At 39.3% G+C, this 17,480-nt stretch overlaps 1 protein-coding gene and 2 long non-coding RNA genes across 6 annotated transcripts in view; 2 read left to right on the top strand and 1 right to left on the bottom strand.

Annotated features, from left to right (window-relative positions):
- LOC309542785 overlaps positions 1-17,480 on the top strand; it is a 77,446-nt gene that overhangs the window by 58,596 nt on the left and 1,370 nt on the right. The gene's annotated exons all lie outside the window — the stretch shown is intronic.
- On the top strand, positions 263-17,068 carry HNRNPK (heterogeneous nuclear ribonucleoprotein K). 4 transcript variants are annotated; one of them, XM_082241639.1, is made up of 16 exons: positions 263-399; positions 2,186-2,249; positions 2,353-2,425; positions 3,226-3,323; positions 3,973-4,029; positions 5,315-5,358; positions 6,241-6,313; positions 7,280-7,393; positions 10,238-10,366; positions 10,556-10,857; positions 11,126-11,180; positions 12,903-12,953; positions 14,594-14,615; positions 14,695-14,777; positions 15,083-15,252; positions 15,993-17,068. In XM_082241639.1, the coding sequence occupies exons 3-16, from the start codon at positions 2,377-2,379 to the stop codon at positions 16,024-16,026; spliced, it is 1,281 nt and encodes a 426-aa protein (XP_082097765.1). In that variant the 5' UTR covers positions 263-399; positions 2,186-2,249; positions 2,353-2,376; the 3' UTR covers positions 16,027-17,068. The 4 variants fall into 4 exon arrangements, with proteins under 4 accessions (XP_082097765.1, XP_082097768.1, XP_082097767.1 ...); XM_082241642.1 differs by having other exon boundaries at positions 16,053-17,068; XM_082241640.1 differs by lacking the exon at positions 263-399 and adding an exon at positions 979-1,090.
- Positions 13,428-17,480, bottom strand: part of LOC309542799 — a 390,515-nt gene continuing 386,462 nt past the window's right edge. The window contains exon 2 of the long non-coding RNA XR_014224446.1: positions 13,428-14,056. This is a non-coding gene — a long non-coding RNA (uncharacterized lncRNA). The remainder of the gene's footprint in view (positions 14,057-17,480) is intronic.

The following is a 17,480-nucleotide window of genomic DNA, read 5'->3' on the forward strand; positions in this document are numbered from 1 at the left end:
TCATTACCGTCACGCTATTCGGACTGATCGGACTGGTTTTTGTTTTGTAATATATATATCTTAAATGTAAGTACCAAGCAAGTATGTTAGCAGGGAAAATGGAAACAGCCGGGGGATAAGAGGACTGGGATGCCGCCTCAGGCGCCCGGCCGGCCCAGAGCCCCGTTTGCGAGGTTGGCGCCGCGGCAGCCGCCACGGAGGGCGGGCCCCGACAGCACAGCGTGCCTCGCTTCGAGAAGGGCGGCGCCGTCAGCCAATAGGGGTGCGGCGGCGGGGCCGGCGAGCCAATAAGCGGGCGGCCGTGGCTTGTGTGAGCGTGTGCGCGCGCTACGGCTGCTTTCGGCTCTTTTCTCTCGCACTCCTTAGCGACGGATACGGCGGAGTTTAGTGCGCTGCGCGGTAAGGAGCCGAGGGGGCTTTCCCCCCCCCCTCAGAGATTTTCCGCTTGCGGCGGTGGCGGGGTGTGTGTTTGTGTTTCTGAATATTTCCGTATGCTGGGTCTAGGCCTAGGAGGCTTTCGGGGCGCTTGTGCCTGAGGGGCGGGTGAGCCTGTGGGGGAGGGGCGACAGGAGGCCCCGCTAATGGCGGCGAGGGGGGGGGAGGCCGTTTCGGCCGTTGCGCTACGTGGCGCCGCCCGCTCAGAGCCACGGCGTCCTCAGCCGCCCGGGGAAAGGGAGGCGGCGCGAGGAAACAAAGCTCCCCGGGTTTTGCAGCGGCTGCTGCTGCTGCAGAAATCATGGCGGCCGCGGTGGGTGGAGAGGCGGCGGGAGGCGTTTCCTTCCCCTGGCGGAGCCCAGCAGCCCCGGCGCTCCCTGTAGGCTTTTCCCGCCGGCGAACGGAGCGAGGCGGCGCCGGGCCTCTTTTGTGTGTCTTGCCTGTCGGGCGGGTGGGCCCTTCGCTCGGGGCCGCCGCCGCGTGGCGTTACTCCTTCCGCTCCCGGCTCCTCCTAGCAGCTCGTGGTCGCCATTACAGCCGAAGCTGCTCTTGAGAGCCGCCATTTTTAGTCGCGTTGCTCTCCAGTAAAGGCAGATCAAGCTTATGCAACTAGAGGGAACCTTCCTTCGCTCCCCGCGCGACCCGTTTATTGGGGGTTTGTTAGCTTTATTTTGACGGGTTGTGGCGGTTAAATTGGGCCCTCCTTGAAGCCTCGAGGTCCCTAACGGAAGTACTTGAGTGTCTTGTGCTGTGGGCCGCCTTGTCCGCAGCGCGACGGGGAGGAGAACGGGGCAATCCCTTTTTGTTGAAAGCTGTTTATGAGGGGGTTTGTGACACCTTCCACCCCCCTGCTCCCCACCTAGAGCCCGTGTTCATAGATCGTGTTCTTGCTTGGTACTGCCTACTTGGTACAATAGCTCCTTCCCTCTTGCTAACACCGTTAAATCGCTTTAATTGAACTCTACGCTATGGTAGATTCCGAAATCCGTTTGTATATTGCGCTTGTATGTGTTGGGGTTTAGCTTGTTTTCCTCAAATCAAATGACTTGCACCAAACACAAAGATGAAATAGTAAACCAAGGTGCAGTGGCAGTGAGGTTTTTTTTAAGGAAAAAAGCAATATCTAATTTATGGAAGCAAACGGTCGCAACTATATTCTGCAGTTTATCACTGTTGCAATTCTTCATCAGTTGCAGTGCCATGAAAATGAATTCAGTTTCTTTCACTTTGGTATAGGAGTCCCTGGCTTATATTGAGCTGTATTCACTGTTGCGTTGCTTTAAGAAGAAATAGCACCTTTCAAAAAATTCAATAAAGGGCATGTTTTTCATGTGGAAATAAGTTATGAAGTTTTCTAGGATAGAAGTTGCAACTAGCAAAAAATTTAAAGGTGGTATTAATTAGCTGAGAAAACTAATCAGATCTGAGAAATAATTCAGAGGAATTGCTTCAGTTCCTGAAACTGAGAGAACTTGGCTTCAGTAAGAAAAGTGAACGGGCATTAGTGTTTTTTCCTGTAAAACTAGAGTGAAGTCAGGATTTTGCATGAGATGCAATTCATGACTGGGCTGCAAATAAAGATATTTGACATAGTATGTACTCTTATACAATTCTTCAGATAGATTAACTTAGGAGAAAAGAGGCATTGTTGGACAGACATTTGATATGTTTCATTTTTTTTCTGTATTCTGGAATACTGAGCTGTAAAATAATGAACAAGACCAAAATGGCTGTATGTTGCTTTTCATAGGCTGGCTGATCTTTGATCCCGCCCAGAACGTTTAAGGTTTGCTTGGTGAAGCTATATAATATTGGTAAGTGCTGGAAACCAAATGTCACTTCATTTCTTTAGCAAGCTGCAGAGTTGGCTGCTCTCTTCTAAGCACTTATGGGGTTTTATTTATTTTTATTTGACAGGTAGTATCTGCGAGCCTAATAATAATGGAGACTGAACAGCAAGAAGAGACCTTCACTAATACAGAAACTAATGGTAAGCTATCTTGTATGTAATCAGAAATTACAGCTCTTATATGTGAAAGTAGTAACTGTATGGAATATCTGTCAAGGGTTCAGAATTTATAAATGCCATGTCCAGGCGTGAATAAAAATCTCGTTTACAATCTGCACAGCAGCCACCGTAGACAATGGATGTTGGTTTAATAAAAACCTAAATTAAATGCTGCAACCAGGTCCTATTCATTGGTCATTTTAACATGTGGATTGCTCAGATTTCTGAGGGCATTTGAATCGCCTGGGGGTTTTGATTTCCAAATGTTGTATGGACTGAATGCATTTCCAGTGTAGATGCTTAAAATTATTACATAAATGATGAAAAAAACTTGGTGTACTTAAAATGGTAACTGTAGTGAGTTATTTTACATTCCATAATTGATAATCCCACTATAAGCATTTTGATGGGTTAGATGCTAATTGGTATTGTTACTGTTAATGTGACTAAAAAGCTAACTTCACAAACATACAGACTTATAGTTAGGTTTTTTTGAGCTTTCAGTAGAAATGGACAATAAGGTTGCTTTGTTGTCTCTTCTATTGCACTTACTGTCTGGCTGTTCATTAAAGCTAAAAATAGTACTGAACAATATGGATTTGCCAAGCTTACTTTTATGAATGCTGTTAGGATAGTAATTGTTTATACCTAATTAGCCTTGGCTTAAACTTTGAAATCACAACATTTAAAAGACTCATTCCATTTAATAAAATGACTTGTGCCCTACAGCTTGTAGAAGCTAAAAATTTGGATTGTTAATCCTCTGTTTTCTAAAATATTAGGCAAACGTCCAGCTGAAGATATTGAAGAGGAACAGGCCTTCAAAAGATCAAGGAACACGGATGAGATGGTGGAACTACGCATTCTGCTTCAGAGCAAAGTATGTTCTGTTACATAATTGCAAAAAAAGTTATTGAGTATGTGGTATTTTGTTGTAATAATTTTACTATCCACAGTTGAGGATGAATAGTGTTCAGAATAAAGAGAATACCTGATAATCAGTTTAAGCATACCAGGGGTTATATCTCAGAACTCTTAACAAATTTCTGTTTGGAGAAACAGCAAAATGTTTCTGCCATGTGAGATCCTTCTTAAAACCTAATTTTAAGAAGGACCTGACATTTTTTAAAGAAAAGCTTAAGCTGTATGACATATCTGCTTTTCTGAATTTTGGGAAACGGCAGCTCATTTATAGGGTTGAAAGCTGGTTCCTAGTTAAGCATTACAATATTCTGCCATAACTTGTACCGTATTAAAACATATCATTAGTATTTAAATTTGAGCAAATCTGCATTAATTGTTTGAATTTATTTTTTATCAGGAAACCAAAGGCAAGTCTCTTATGTTTGCTATAATAACGTAAAGCTCTGTGTTTAGGTTGGATTTATTTGCCTTACCCACTTTTAAAAATCTTATCTGAGAGGTTTACTAAAAGGAGTGTTAGTGTCAGCTTCCATGTCCAATCACAGCCTAATTATCATAATTGTATTTGTGAAAATCAATTTCAATTTTGACTTTTTTTATTATAGAATGCTGGAGCAGTGATTGGCAAAGGTGGCAAAAACATTAAGGCACTTCGTACAGACGTGAGTATTTACAAGTTAAACACTAATAATTTTGCATAGCTATTGTGAAAATTTTATATAGGTGTCTAGTACAAGCCACTTGTATTGATTTTTTAAAAAAATCTTAAGTGTCAGGATATTCCATTCATATAATTAAAACACAGAATAATTCATATGGAAAAATTCCTGTCCCTTATTTTACAAAGCATTAAACTAAATTGTATTTCATTGCTTTTGCTTGCAATACCAGAGAGCTTAAGCTTCCAATTAAAATAATTCAAACCTGGATGGCCATTCTTTATCCAGCTATAGAATTAACTTTGCTTAAACAGTCTATCTCTTCAGGAGAGAAGTGTTCAGACTGGCATGATACTATGTACAGAACCGTTTAGCTGCATTTAATCTGGAATGAATTTTTCATGAACATCACAGTAAATATACCTACCTTTTTATAGTGGGTTGACTCCTGTGAATAGACACTTTCAGTATTAAGTCTCAATAGTTAAACACTATGCTTTGTAAAAAGCAATTTTTTATATTGTGCATAGTCTTCAGTTTTTGAAAGTATGATATTGGTATTTAATGAAATATTTGGCACGATATCATTTCACATTGTGTTTGATATTTTCATTATATTGTAAAACGCCTGCAGAATGTTATAACTGTCAACTTTTGGTTACTAGATCTGAGGTATAAGAAATGAACTTGGGTAGTAATCACATGTGCATTAACTGACCTTTCTGAAGCTAGTGTACTTAAAAATTCACCTGCCTAAATCTAGATTCCATACATATAATTCATGGATTAGTGGCTTTCCCAATTTTCCCAGGATTTCAGTAATCTGAATCTCTACAGATTTTGTGTCTACCCTCACGAGCCAGCCTGCTACTGCAACTTCTAATGTTAAAAGTAGTTTAGGCCAAGTAACTCATTTTTACGGTCCATAACTGTTAAGCCACAGTCAATGTAGCTATCCGTTATTGTGTTAGTCTTCAGAACAACTTAAGCTTGTTTCATTGAGAGTAATGAGTATAGTTTGTATTAAATTAAAATTTATTGCTTTTCCCCCTCTTCCCTCTCCTTGTTTTTTTGGCCATATATCTCTCCGTTGCCCATGTACTGGATCGACATGCCCCTGCGTTGCCCACCATGACGTTGGCCCATCCGCCCCTGAACGCCCATGTGAAAACCCTGGTTGGCTATGCCCAAAAATGTGCTCGTTGCCAAACGGGTGCCTTACTTGACAACTTCTGATTGAATGCCCATGCCCAATGCCAACATCCACGAACGCCAATGACCAATGCAGTACAATGCCAGTGTTTCAGTCCCAGACAGCAGTGGCCCCGAGCGGTATGTCCCAACAGTTTATGCCTCACTGCCTGATTAGAAAGAGAGAAATGTATATTATTACCTGCCTTTTATATAATTAAATAGTATCCCCTTAGACGGTGTATTGTTTTTTTTAAGTTTTCTGTCTTATTTTCCCCATTAAGTCTTTTTTGTCACTGAACTTTTACGTGAGTTGCCCACCCAACAATCCACTAATTTTATTTCAATGGAAGGAGCACAGCTTCAATTGTTGTATATTTGCTGCATTGTAAATCAGATTGTTTCAAAATAGTCTCTCGCTCTGCTCTGTCTTTGTGGTCCACCTTGCTCCCCCAGCATTGCCTGTTCATAATTTTTTCTGATGAAATGCTAACTCCTGGTTCACTCTCCTTCACTTCTCATTTGTGTTGTCTTTTTTGTCTTGCATTTGTATTCGTTTTCTTGCAGAGCCCATTAGTAACCTAATTTCTAACTGGTCTCATAACCCTATTCCAAATATAATGTTCACCACTTGCATATTCCCATGTTTCCTATGAGAAGGTGTGCCAGTTTAACAATGTAATAGTGAGGGTATCCTAAATTAGTGGTGGCGGGGAACATGAGTATTCACTCCTGCTTTCAGTTCTTCGTTAATTTCTTGTCCACTTAATCTGACTCCTTCCAAGAAACTCATTCTCTTATCTCCAAAACCTTATTTTAAACTTGTATCGTTTATATTATTGGGCATAAACAAAGGTGCATGTGCTGTATCTTCAGTAAAAGGTTTACTTAAGTGGGGAATATTAACTCGTAAGTTCAGCTCTGTAAAGTTGACTTATAACACATAAAATTATGAATACACAACTTACTTTACCTTTCCCCCTATCTTATTTGTGACACCTGATGCTTAATGCTATTTGACAGCATACTGAGTATAAGTGCAGATATCGAAACAATTGGAGAAATCTTGAAGAAAATTATCCCTACTTTGGAAGAGGTAAGTGTATTTGGGTGTATACATCTGAATGGCAAGCTTCAAATGCTCTTGCTTTCTGTCGCTAACTTGCCCTCTATTTGAAATACAGATATGTGTCCCAGTTGGAGTGTCAGCAAGAGTTGGTTGTGTATAACACACCAAATAAAATTAAGTTTGAAATTTTAATGTACTGAGGCAGGCCATAGGTCCATGTAACTCAGTATTGTTTTGTATTTTGATTTTATTGTGTGAACCACCTTGTCATCTCTGGGTATAGGGTGGTATATATATTCAGTTAATAATAATAAATCATCATCATCACCACCTTGTCTACACTGATAGCAGCTCTCCAAAGTTTAAGAGGGGACTTTGCCAGCCCTTTCTGAAGATGCCAAGGCTTGAACCTGGGAGCTTTTTATATACAAATTCTATCACTGAGCTGTGGCCCCTTATTTTCTTGGGGTGCATTATCAATAGCAAGGTCACTGTGTGTGGTCATAGACCTTGATAGTAGGGGTTGATTTTATTTTTCCTATATGCTGAATATTCCTTGACTTAAATAAAACCCGCTAAGAATGGTAATCTCTGGCTGGGAAAGTATTTTAGGCTGGTCTACTTACATATGCACTCCTTCCAGTGAGATTTTCTACTTGGAACATTAGGAACCCCCGCCCCCCACTACAATATCACAGCTGTGTTTGAAACACCTTTTAGATTTTTAAAAGCAGCTGGCTGGACTGCATAAACTTGTGTTAAGAGTAAAATCAGGCCCCTGAACTCTTTGATAATGGTACTACTTTAACATTTAAATCGTAATATATAAACTGTTTGGAGAATGATGTCTGGATTTAGTGGGTGATAGGTACTGGAAGTTGGAAATCGGAAAAAGTAACAGTATGGTACTGTACTGGGTAGTAAATGGGTACTTATTCAAGCAAACATCTTACTGACTGTTTTTCTTACTCTTCACCCCGAATATGTCTATAGTATCAACATTACAAGGGAAGTGACTTCGACTGTGAGTTAAGGCTGTTGATTCACCAGAGTTTGGCTGGAGGAATTATTGGTGTCAAGGGTGCTAAAATCAAAGAACTCAGAGAGGTAACATAATTTTTGTCTTTTGATATAAGCATAGTTACCTTAAAAATAATCACTTTCTTGAAGATGATGTTCAGTTCATAGTTGTTACTAGTCATTGGGTGGCAAGAATGCCTCAACCTTACTAGAATTTATTCATCTTGTGCTGCTAAAGAATTACAAACCCAAATATGTGATTAATTTACAAACACAGAGTTTCCTTTCAGTAAAAGAAAGTGTAGAGAAAGAGATCAATTTTATTCTGGTTTTAACTTTGGTTACTAAAATTGGTGACAGTTTCTAATACTTCTGTAGTGTCTGAAGCTGTTTCTCATTGTACAGCTGAAATGGCTAGCACAAAAGGTTTGTGGGTGCCTGATCCCCTGATGGAACTTGTACTCCAGAGATTCTAGAGAAACAATTTCTTAGCAGTTACTGCAAAGGTGGTGGTTTCCACATAATTTCTACACCGTAGTTGGAGGTTCACCAAAATCTGAGCCTGTGTAGTAGCGTCACTAAGTGTAAAAATGGAATACGAAATCTATAGAGTGAAAACATAGCCTAATAATTGTCAAACACTTCACAGTGGTCTTTGTTAATCACATTTCACTCCTGGTATAAGGAACCAACTTGGGCTGCTGACAGAATAGCTCCTTAGAGATTCAGTTTCTGGAGTGCAGGCCTCTCTATAAATTAGGGTTCCGAGGCTAAAAAGTTTGTCTTTGATTTGAGCACTCATGGGGGAATACTGGGACAAATCCAACTACAGTGGTACCTCGGCTTCAGGTTACAGAAGCTTCAGGCTACAGACTCTGCTAACCCAGAAATAGTACCTCGGGTTAAGAATTTTGCTTCAGGATGAGAACAGAAATTGTGTGGTGGCGGCGGGAGGCCCCATTAGCTAAAGTGGCCCTTCGGATTAAGAACAGTTTCAGGTTAAGAACGGACCTCCAGAACGAATTAAGTTCTTAACACAAGCTACCACCATAAACATGACTTGTATACAACTTACGAATGTGTTACGAAGTTGATGATAAAAGCAAGTAGGTCTGCCACAATTGTGTCTGCACAGTTTTGTTCAGCAGACCTTTTTATGACTGTTGAAGTGCTTTTGCAGCCTGGCGATCTTTCACTGGAAAATTTTGAACCTTTAGACTCATTGTGAAGACTTTCTTTTATTCATTTTATTAATAAAGGACATTATTTCATCTACTCTTAGAGGCAATAGTAAGACCAGTGTTGCAGAAGCTCGCTTGATCCCCAATTAATTAAATACTTAAAGTCAAACCATTTGCTAGCTGCTGTGGCTGGGCACTCAGTTATTTAGACATTTAAAGACCAGGGTTTGGTCTGGGACTTCTTTGGCTTCATCTTCTTTCTGCATCTTTGTAGAAGAGAAATTGAATGTGGCCCTGTTGAGTGTCTTGCACGCTTTGAGGTTATTGATAATATTAAAAATAGCACCATACTTTATTACAATCCTGAGTTAGAGGTTTTGTTTTCAATGGTTCCTTCTATTTCGTTTGGACATTAATGTACTTCTTGTCGTTGGTTCTTGTGGACTTCTGCCGGGGTTTGTCCTAACTAAAACTACTGAAAAAGTTCATATTGGATTTTGGAGCGGATTCATGATGGTCCAGCTCAATTTATTCTGAAGCATTTGTGGCAATATTCCTTGAATCACTTAGCATAATGTAGCATGCTAGCATTACTTAGTAAATAGTAATACAGTCATACCTTGGTTCTTGAATGCCTTGTTGCTTGAACATTTTGGTTCCCAAACATTGCAAACCTGGAAGTGAGTGTTCCACTTTGCAAACCTTTTTTGGAAGCCAAACGTCTGACACAGTTTCTGTGGCTTCCAATTGAGTGCAGGAAGCTCCTGCAGCCGATCGGAAGCTGCACCTTGGTTTTTGAACATTTTCGGAAGTCGAAAGGACTTCCTGAACAGATTCCGTTCGAGAACCAAGGTACGACTATACTTAGCATGATGTCAGTAAAAAGTCCAATTTAGAAGAACAGGATTTGTTGGTAGCCCCAGAAGTAGTTCAGGAAAACTGCTTTGTGATGTGGTCATGTTACAGTTAAAAGAGCAGATACGCAATTGGGAGTGTTCCTGTGTCCAGGCCTCCTATATCAGGTGGAGTTGGTAGCCAGGAGTGTTTGTCTACTGACTTTGGCTAATGTACCAATGGTTTGAATGCCTGCTAAAGAAGGATTGTGCAGGCCCTAATACCTTCTTGACTGGACCACAGTAATGTGTGGGCTTTGGAGCTGCAGCAACTTGACAGCTTGGAAACTTTACTTGGTTGGTTAGATATGTCAACTGACAGAAGCTTATAATAATTGCTGGTGCTCTTCTGGCAAGATTTTTTTTTCCAGACCAAATTTAAGCCCAGATATCAAGCTATAATGCAGTTAATATATCATAAATGGTTAAATTTAAGGAATAACCTTTGGAGGGAGTATGTGACATGTGTAGCCCCTCATTTGGGTTGGATGTAAGCTGTGGAACCAAGCATGTGAAAAAGCATCAGTTCTGCTTTTAAATGCATTTTACAAATTTCTATTTTGAATTAGGGAGGGAGGAAGGAAACTCAATAGGGGCGGGACCATAAATCATTCCTGTATTGTTGAATGTTAAAGATATCAAACAGTGAAAAGTCGGTGAACCATAACTAGTGTAATTGTATGGTTTGTATGTACAAGCCCTGAGAGTGGAGTTTTCTTAGCTTCCAGTTTGTATTGTTTGTGCCGCAACTTGTTCAGCATACAAATCTCAAAAACAAGCTGTGTTAAATAGTTATCAGCTTTCTTATTGGCTAGAGTGGTTTATAAATAATTTTTTACTTAAAATTTTCTTGGCAGAACACTCAGACCACCATTAAGCTTTTCCAAGAATGCTGTCCTCATTCTTCCGACAGAGTGGTGCTAATTGGTGGAAAGCCTGATAGAGTTGTGGAATGCATCAAAATAATATTGGATCTTATATCAGAGGTAATTTAATCTTTACAGTAATTTGTTTTCATACCCCCCACGCCTTTTTTGTGTGAAGATAGTTACATTTTTTGCTTGAAATAAGCTATACATGTAACTTCAAATTGGTAGTCTTTTAATAATATGTGTTAAAATATAATTGTGGGAAATGTTCAGAAGACTAAAGTTGTTTTCCTTTTTTCATATTAGTCACCAATCAAAGGACGTGCACAGCCTTATGATCCGAACTTTTATGATGAAACGTACGACTATGGTGGATTTACAATGATGTTTGATGACAGAAGGGGGCGTCCTGTGGGATTTCCAATGCGTGGCAGAGGAGGCTTTGATCGAATGCCTCCAGGTCGTGGTCGTCCAATGCCTCCACGAAGAGATTATGATGACATGAGCCCCCGCAGAGGACCTCCTCCCCCTCCTCCAGGCCGTGGTGGTAGAGGTGGCAGCAGAGCTCGCAATCTTCCTCTTCCTCCCCCTCCTCCTCCCAGAGGCGGGTACGTCAACATTGTAATGATTCCGAGTGCTTTTATAGAGCAGTTCAGCTAACAGCTGCTTAGAGTAAGGTTTGTGCTTGAGGGAGAACATAGTAGTTGATAAATGGAACTGGTTTTTATGTTTGTTTTAAGTGGGATGGATGGATTTATAAAACATGAATTTCTGTGACATAATATTAGTCAAATTGCTTATTTATATATTTGACAATGTCTTTATGTGAGACTTTCACTTGTAAACACTCTAAATTATATCATTTGCTTTCTTAAGGGACCTTATGTCTTATGACCGAAGGGGCAGACCTGGCGATCGCTACGATGGAATGGTAAGTTATGTTCAATAGGAGAACTCCGAATACAGTTTTTCGGTAATTGGGTATCTTGAAAGCATTGTTTTATGTATGACTTGGGATATCAATGCCCTTTTACAATTTTACCTTTCACAATTAATTTTCAGTTTTCTTTAAGAAAGTGTTCATGAATCTTGAGTATTTGGAGACTTTAATAGTATTGTAGTTCAAGTTTTTCTCTTCACTGGCACTTGTGTACTTAGAACAGAGCTTTTGAAACTGTGTCACAACAGGTTAATGTGTTGGCTGCAGTCTGTAGGCTTTCCTGGGGCACGAAATGATGCATGTCTAAAAAGTGTGTGGCCAGCATGAGAAGTTTGGAAAGCTCTGACTTAAAGGATCTTAATCTTCAGGGTTAGGAACATGATTCTAATTGTGGGTCATCTTTTTCAAAATGAGTAACAGTTCTGATGAGGAAGAAATGTACTTTGACCAAGTTATTTAAGTCAGATTCATGTAGGGCTGTAGTTCCATAGTATTTTATGTTTGCAGTGTGAAAGGAATATAAAGTTATATTTTACTGCTACCAGTTACCTGGGGAAAAGACCCATTGATTTCAGTAGGATTATATCTAGGTGGGCAGGTATAGAATTGCGCTGCAAGGCTCTTAGCGTATACAAAATTTCAGCCTAATTTATTGTGTACAGAATGCTTGCTTTCCTGCATGCCTAAATCAGAATTTACACATTCTTAGGAATTACCAGAGGGGAAATGAACTCAGTAACTGCCCATAACACAAGTTCATTGAGTGACTCAGAAGCAAATGAATTACAGTATAAATTTTAATATAGTTAAAATACATAGTAATATAGTACAAATTAAATTAAACCCAAAACTGTATTTTAACTTAAAAACATGTAATAACTGTTTGATACATTGAACCAAGTCAGACTTATTTATTTTATGTTACTTTATTCGGGGCATTGTGAGAGAATTTATGTAGGTAATTGAAAAAATAGGAGCAGTATCCAATATTGTGTGTGTACAGGGCTTGTCACTTACATGAGGGTTCAGCTCCTGGCATCCATGTGCAAAGGCAAAATCGCGTAAACCCAGGAAACCCCCAGAACTACTCCCTCACCCTGCACAATCATCCAAACTTGTCCAGAGCAGACCTTGGCCTCTGCCTTGCTTTCTGAGCTCTGGGAAGGCTGTGCAAGGCCCTGGCGGCATCCCGTAACCCTTGAACATCCTTCCCAGAGGCTGGTAAGCAGTGAGTTTTCCCTGCCCTTCTTTTATTTCTTTTTTGACTGTCTGCCCAAGGTCACAATTGTGTAAGTAAATTATGCATAAGTGGTGGCCACTGCACACTTCTCACACAATGGGATTTTCCCTGCACCCCCCACCAAATCTCTAGGGATTCTCAACCTTTGTAACAGAATGGGGTGGTCTGCATGGGGAAGGTATGGAAAAAGGAGCATTCTCTGCATCTGATTGAAGTCAGTTCTGCTTGCATATGGACTTCACTCACATTGCTTAAGAGGTGCACTTGGCTGCAGAATAATATAAGTAGTGCATATGGAAATTGCCTTAAATTGTCACCTATCAAGCTTTTTTTGCATATATTCTAACATGCAAACTGGTTTATGCAGTCTGTATCACGTAAGTTTACAGGCATGTAAGCTTTATGATTTATGAGTCTATAAAGTCCCAAATAACTTGTTTCAAATGTATTTTTTCTTTCTTCTCTTTGGCAAGATGATGCAATGTCATGTCAATGCTTGCGATGACATAGAAACGCCAGAAATGGTGAGTAAACTAATTAAAAAGCCTGCTTTGATTGGTGTTCTTGATGGTAGGAGAGAGGCAATAAGGAACTGGTTTTGCGCACAAACTGCCATTGCTAAAAGCTTCCATTTGGGGGTTTGCTAGATTTTAAGCAAGTAATACTTTTAGCAACAACTTTCTCCTACATCTTCTCCTAGAAGCTTGTAGTTGAAATGGATATGTTTAGATTAAACTCAAATACTTGTAGAGGCAAAGGAAGCAGTTGCCTTAAGTATGGATGATGCAAAATTTCCCACTTCTTAATTTGTACTGTGGAATTCCTTCTCATATACTGTTTCAGTCCCAGAAATGTTACAACATATTGTTTGTATAGTTCTGTAATATGGGATGAATGAAACATTAAAATACCTGAAGCAGTGATTTGAGTTCCTTATCTTAATGTCTCCTGAAATGTGCCTCTAAGTTGGCAACTGAAGACCTGAAAGATTCCAAAGATTTTCTCTTAATATGTTGTGTGTTTGATAGGCTTAACTGAAAATGTTCAAAAACTTTTATAAACCTGTGTGCGCACACTGCCATTGTTAATGTATGCATACCCATGTGTATGCATAGGCTGCTTAATCTGGGTGGGAACAGAGGGAGAGCTTGCCAGTGCACCAGGAAGGCATTCCATCACATGTTAAATTAGTGGAGCTGAATTTGTAACATACCTCTGACCAGAACTGAGAATGTTTTGAGTGTTGATGGGAATGTAATTAACATTACTGCCTGCCTTTTTTGTACAAGGTTGTCAGAGTGTTAAATAGGAGTAATAGACTATTATTGAGGGCTATATAGTTTAGTCATTATCTGGAATTGGAATCTAAATATTTCCACTAGAATTGTTATCGCTGACTTTGCATGAATCATGCTGCATAAAATACGCCCGGTCGGTTACTGATTTGGTGTTCTCCATTGGAAAGTACAGTGGTACCTCGGGTTACAAACACTTCGGGTTACAGACTCCGCTAACCTCAGGTTAAGAGCTTAAACTCAGGATGAGAACAGAAAACACGCAGCAGCAGGAGGCCCCATTAGCTAAAGTGGTACCTCAGGTTAAGATTGGTTTCAGGTTAAGAACAGACCTCTGGAACAAATTTGTAACTAGAGGTACCACTGTATTTTGAGATTGTTGAGATACCTAGATTCATTGGGGAAGGAGTTCCACAATGCTTGTGCTTTGGTGGTGAAAGGTCCTTGTTCTCTTTTGAAATCCAGAAATGCACAGATTTTACCTATAGTTCAGTTATATATAGGTGGAGCTATGTGGATATATATAAAGGTAAAGGGACCCCTGACCATTAGGTCCAGTTGTGACCGACTCTGGGGTTGCAGCGCTCATCTTGCTTTATTGGCCGAGGGAGCTGGCGTACAGCTTCCGGGTCATGTGGCCAGCATGACTAAGCCGCTTCTGGCGAACCAGAGCAGCGCACGGAAACTGTTCACCTTCCCGCCGGAGCGGTACCTATTTATCTACTTGCACTTTGTGTGCTTTCGAACTGCTAGGCTGGCAGGAGATAGATAGATATAGATACAGATAAAGATATCAGCTGTTTAAATACTTTCGTGTTACATGAAACAAAAGCCGCTAAGACTTTTTCTTTTTGTTTCCTTTTTGCTAGTTCGAGGGTGGATCAGGATATGGTAAGCTTTAATGCATGTGTACTATATACAATTTACTGTTCAGTCATTAAAAGAGCAAGATGCATACGTTTTAAATCAGACTATTCTTATGCAGGGGGTCGTGGCTCTTACGGTGATCTTGGTGGACCCATAATTACAACACAAGTAACAATACCCAAAGATGTAAGTATATTCCCTGTAGTTAAAATATTTTCAAATCTTGCGACATACGGTTTTTTAATCTTTGTGCAGTATGTTAGACTTACTGTTATCTTCAGTGTTATATGTTAAGCTTGTATTCTGCTTTGAAGGAAATGGGCTAAAATTTCCTCCCCAACTTGTTATTGAACATACTATCCAGGAGTGCTGCCTAATAAATTGTTGTATTGTGTAATGATATGTTTTTGTACTCTGGTAATAACTTTGTATGTTGTAATACTGCAATTACTAGCTGTTGGTTAAAAAAAACCCTCACTTTTTTTTTCTAGCTGGCTGGTTCCATTATTGGAAAAGGAGGCCAGAGGATCAAACAGATACGCCATGAATCAGGAGCTTCAATCAAAATTGATGAACCCTTAGAGGGCTCAGAAGATCGGATAATAACTATCACAGGCACACAGGACCAGATTCAAAATGCACAGTATTTACTGCAAAACAGGCAAGTTGGATAGAACTGCAGCTGTAAACTAAATGTGTAAATCATTACTGAACTTTGTCTCTTGTATGGTGTGCCTTTTTAAAGAAAGCTATTTTAAAAACAAAAAACACCTTTATGCTGGTAGTGTATACTAACTTCTGCACTTCGTAGTATGCCTTTCTCTTCTGTTTTCCATTCTTACTCTATGAAGACACCCTCAAAACTAATCTTGCTGGAAGTGACCTTAACCAAGCAGTCCTCATTTCTCTGGTGAAAACTGCTGCAAAAAACCTACTTGTAATCTATTACATAGAGCCTGTAGAAAATATAGAAGATTTCAGTGGATCTTGGTCTAGTTCTGTGTGGAAGACTAGTGATTTTGTTGTTTTTAGATAACCAAATCGACAACAAATCGCAGTCTGCCATATGGCACAGACCATGCCTCTACAGGACAAGTTGAAAACTATTGGTGCTGTTAATGCAGCATTTCACACCTCACTGGCATTGCTTCCTTTTCTGCCATGTATAACAGCTCTAGGTTGTACTTGCTTTATTTCCTCTAACATCAGCTGTCTAGTGAGCATTTTGCAATGTGTAACTTGTCTTTTTGAAAGTAGATAGCTACTAATTACAAACTGTAAAATTTTAATCAGTATGTATTGTCTAATATTTATAATTGTGTAAAATGTATTTGCAAATATTGATTCAAGTTGTTTGTTCAACCATTCTAATACATGCCTTTTTTTTCTTTTTCCTTATAGTGTGAAGCAGTATGCAGATGTTGAAGGATTCTAATGCAAGATATTTTTTCTTTTTTATAGTGTGAAGCAGTATTCTGGAAAGTTTTTCTAAGACTAGTGAAGAACTGAAGGAGTCCTGCATCTTTTTTTTTTCTTAAATCTGCTTCTGTTTAAAAAGCCAACATTCCTCTGCTTCATAGGTGTTCTGCATTTGAGGTGTAGTGAATTTTTTTTTGCTGTCACCAGATGTAATGTTTTTAGTTCTCTACATATAGGTGGGTGGGAGTGGGGTGGCTTGCAAAACTAACATTGGTATTTTGAAACAGCAGCAGAGAAGGTGGATTTTATTTTTGTTCTATGTTGGTTGTAAACTGTAATGTTTTTTCTGTCACTTGTGAACCATCTGCTTTATACCTTTTTTTGTTTTGAAGAGGGAGAAGAGTACTGGTAGTTCACTTACCTATCCCTGGCATCCATTCAAAGCAGTGTGCAGAATGTAATGCTCTTTTGTAAGATGTTTTATGATTTTAAAAATAAATTTAGTGAACCAATTCTTGCAGTCATTTTTTAATGCATACTTCTGTAGCTAAAACACACTCTCTACACCATTAATTGAGCTTGGCTTTTTCCCTATACCAGAGAAGCAGAACACCCAATTTCATTGTTTTGGCAAATTGGGAGTATTGATAATGCACTGACTCCAAAGTTTGATGTGTGAAGAAACTGAAAAATATTGAAACAGTTTTGCGTTCTTGTTACTCCAAATGTATGCCCCTAATTATTGTACTGCAACTTGTTGGTTTGAATAAAATTTCACAAAACTTGGTTTGTCATGGAATAGCAATTAACTGTAGAGGCTATTGGAATTTTAGTCATTTCTAGCATTGGCAATCTTGCCCATATCCAACTGTAACTTGTTTAAAATGTTTCTATTGTATAAAAACTGAATGACAAAACAATTGTATCTCACTGTTTGAGTTGCATAGAAAATGTGTGTGGAATCAAAAGAACCTGGATATTTTCATGTAAAAATCTCAGCATTTGTATTAATAGTTTACAAGTTTATTTGTCTCGAATAAACATTGTAATAACATCCAGCTGCATGTAACTTCGAGGTTTCAATATTTACTCTAGGTCTAATTCTCTACAGACTTAAAATATTTTCCTCTTTGTGTTTCACAATAAATTAAAAGATAAATTGAAATCTACCATGCCCTTCTTTCTTAGCTCTGAATGCTACACTGAGAAGCTATAGAAGAACATTTGCCAAAGATTCCTTCATTTGAGATACCTTTAGTATTTAAGGAAGAACATCTTCACGATGGCTTTTTGCAAAACCTGATCATGTAAGTGCTACTTATGTCAAAGTTAAAAAATGGCATATAAAGTTGCAAGTGGAGAGGAAGCTGTGCTGCAGTGGAGTGCTTTAGAGCAAAAAGAACAATGTAGATCTGGATTGTCGGCAGATCTCTGATATGAAGTGGATCGGCAGTGATACTTGATACCCCA

This window comes from Podarcis vaucheri (assembly GCF_965113315.1).
Source record: "Podarcis vaucheri genome assembly, chromosome: 11".
Classification (NCBI taxonomy): Eukaryota; Metazoa; Chordata; class Lepidosauria; order Squamata; family Lacertidae; genus Podarcis; species Podarcis vaucheri.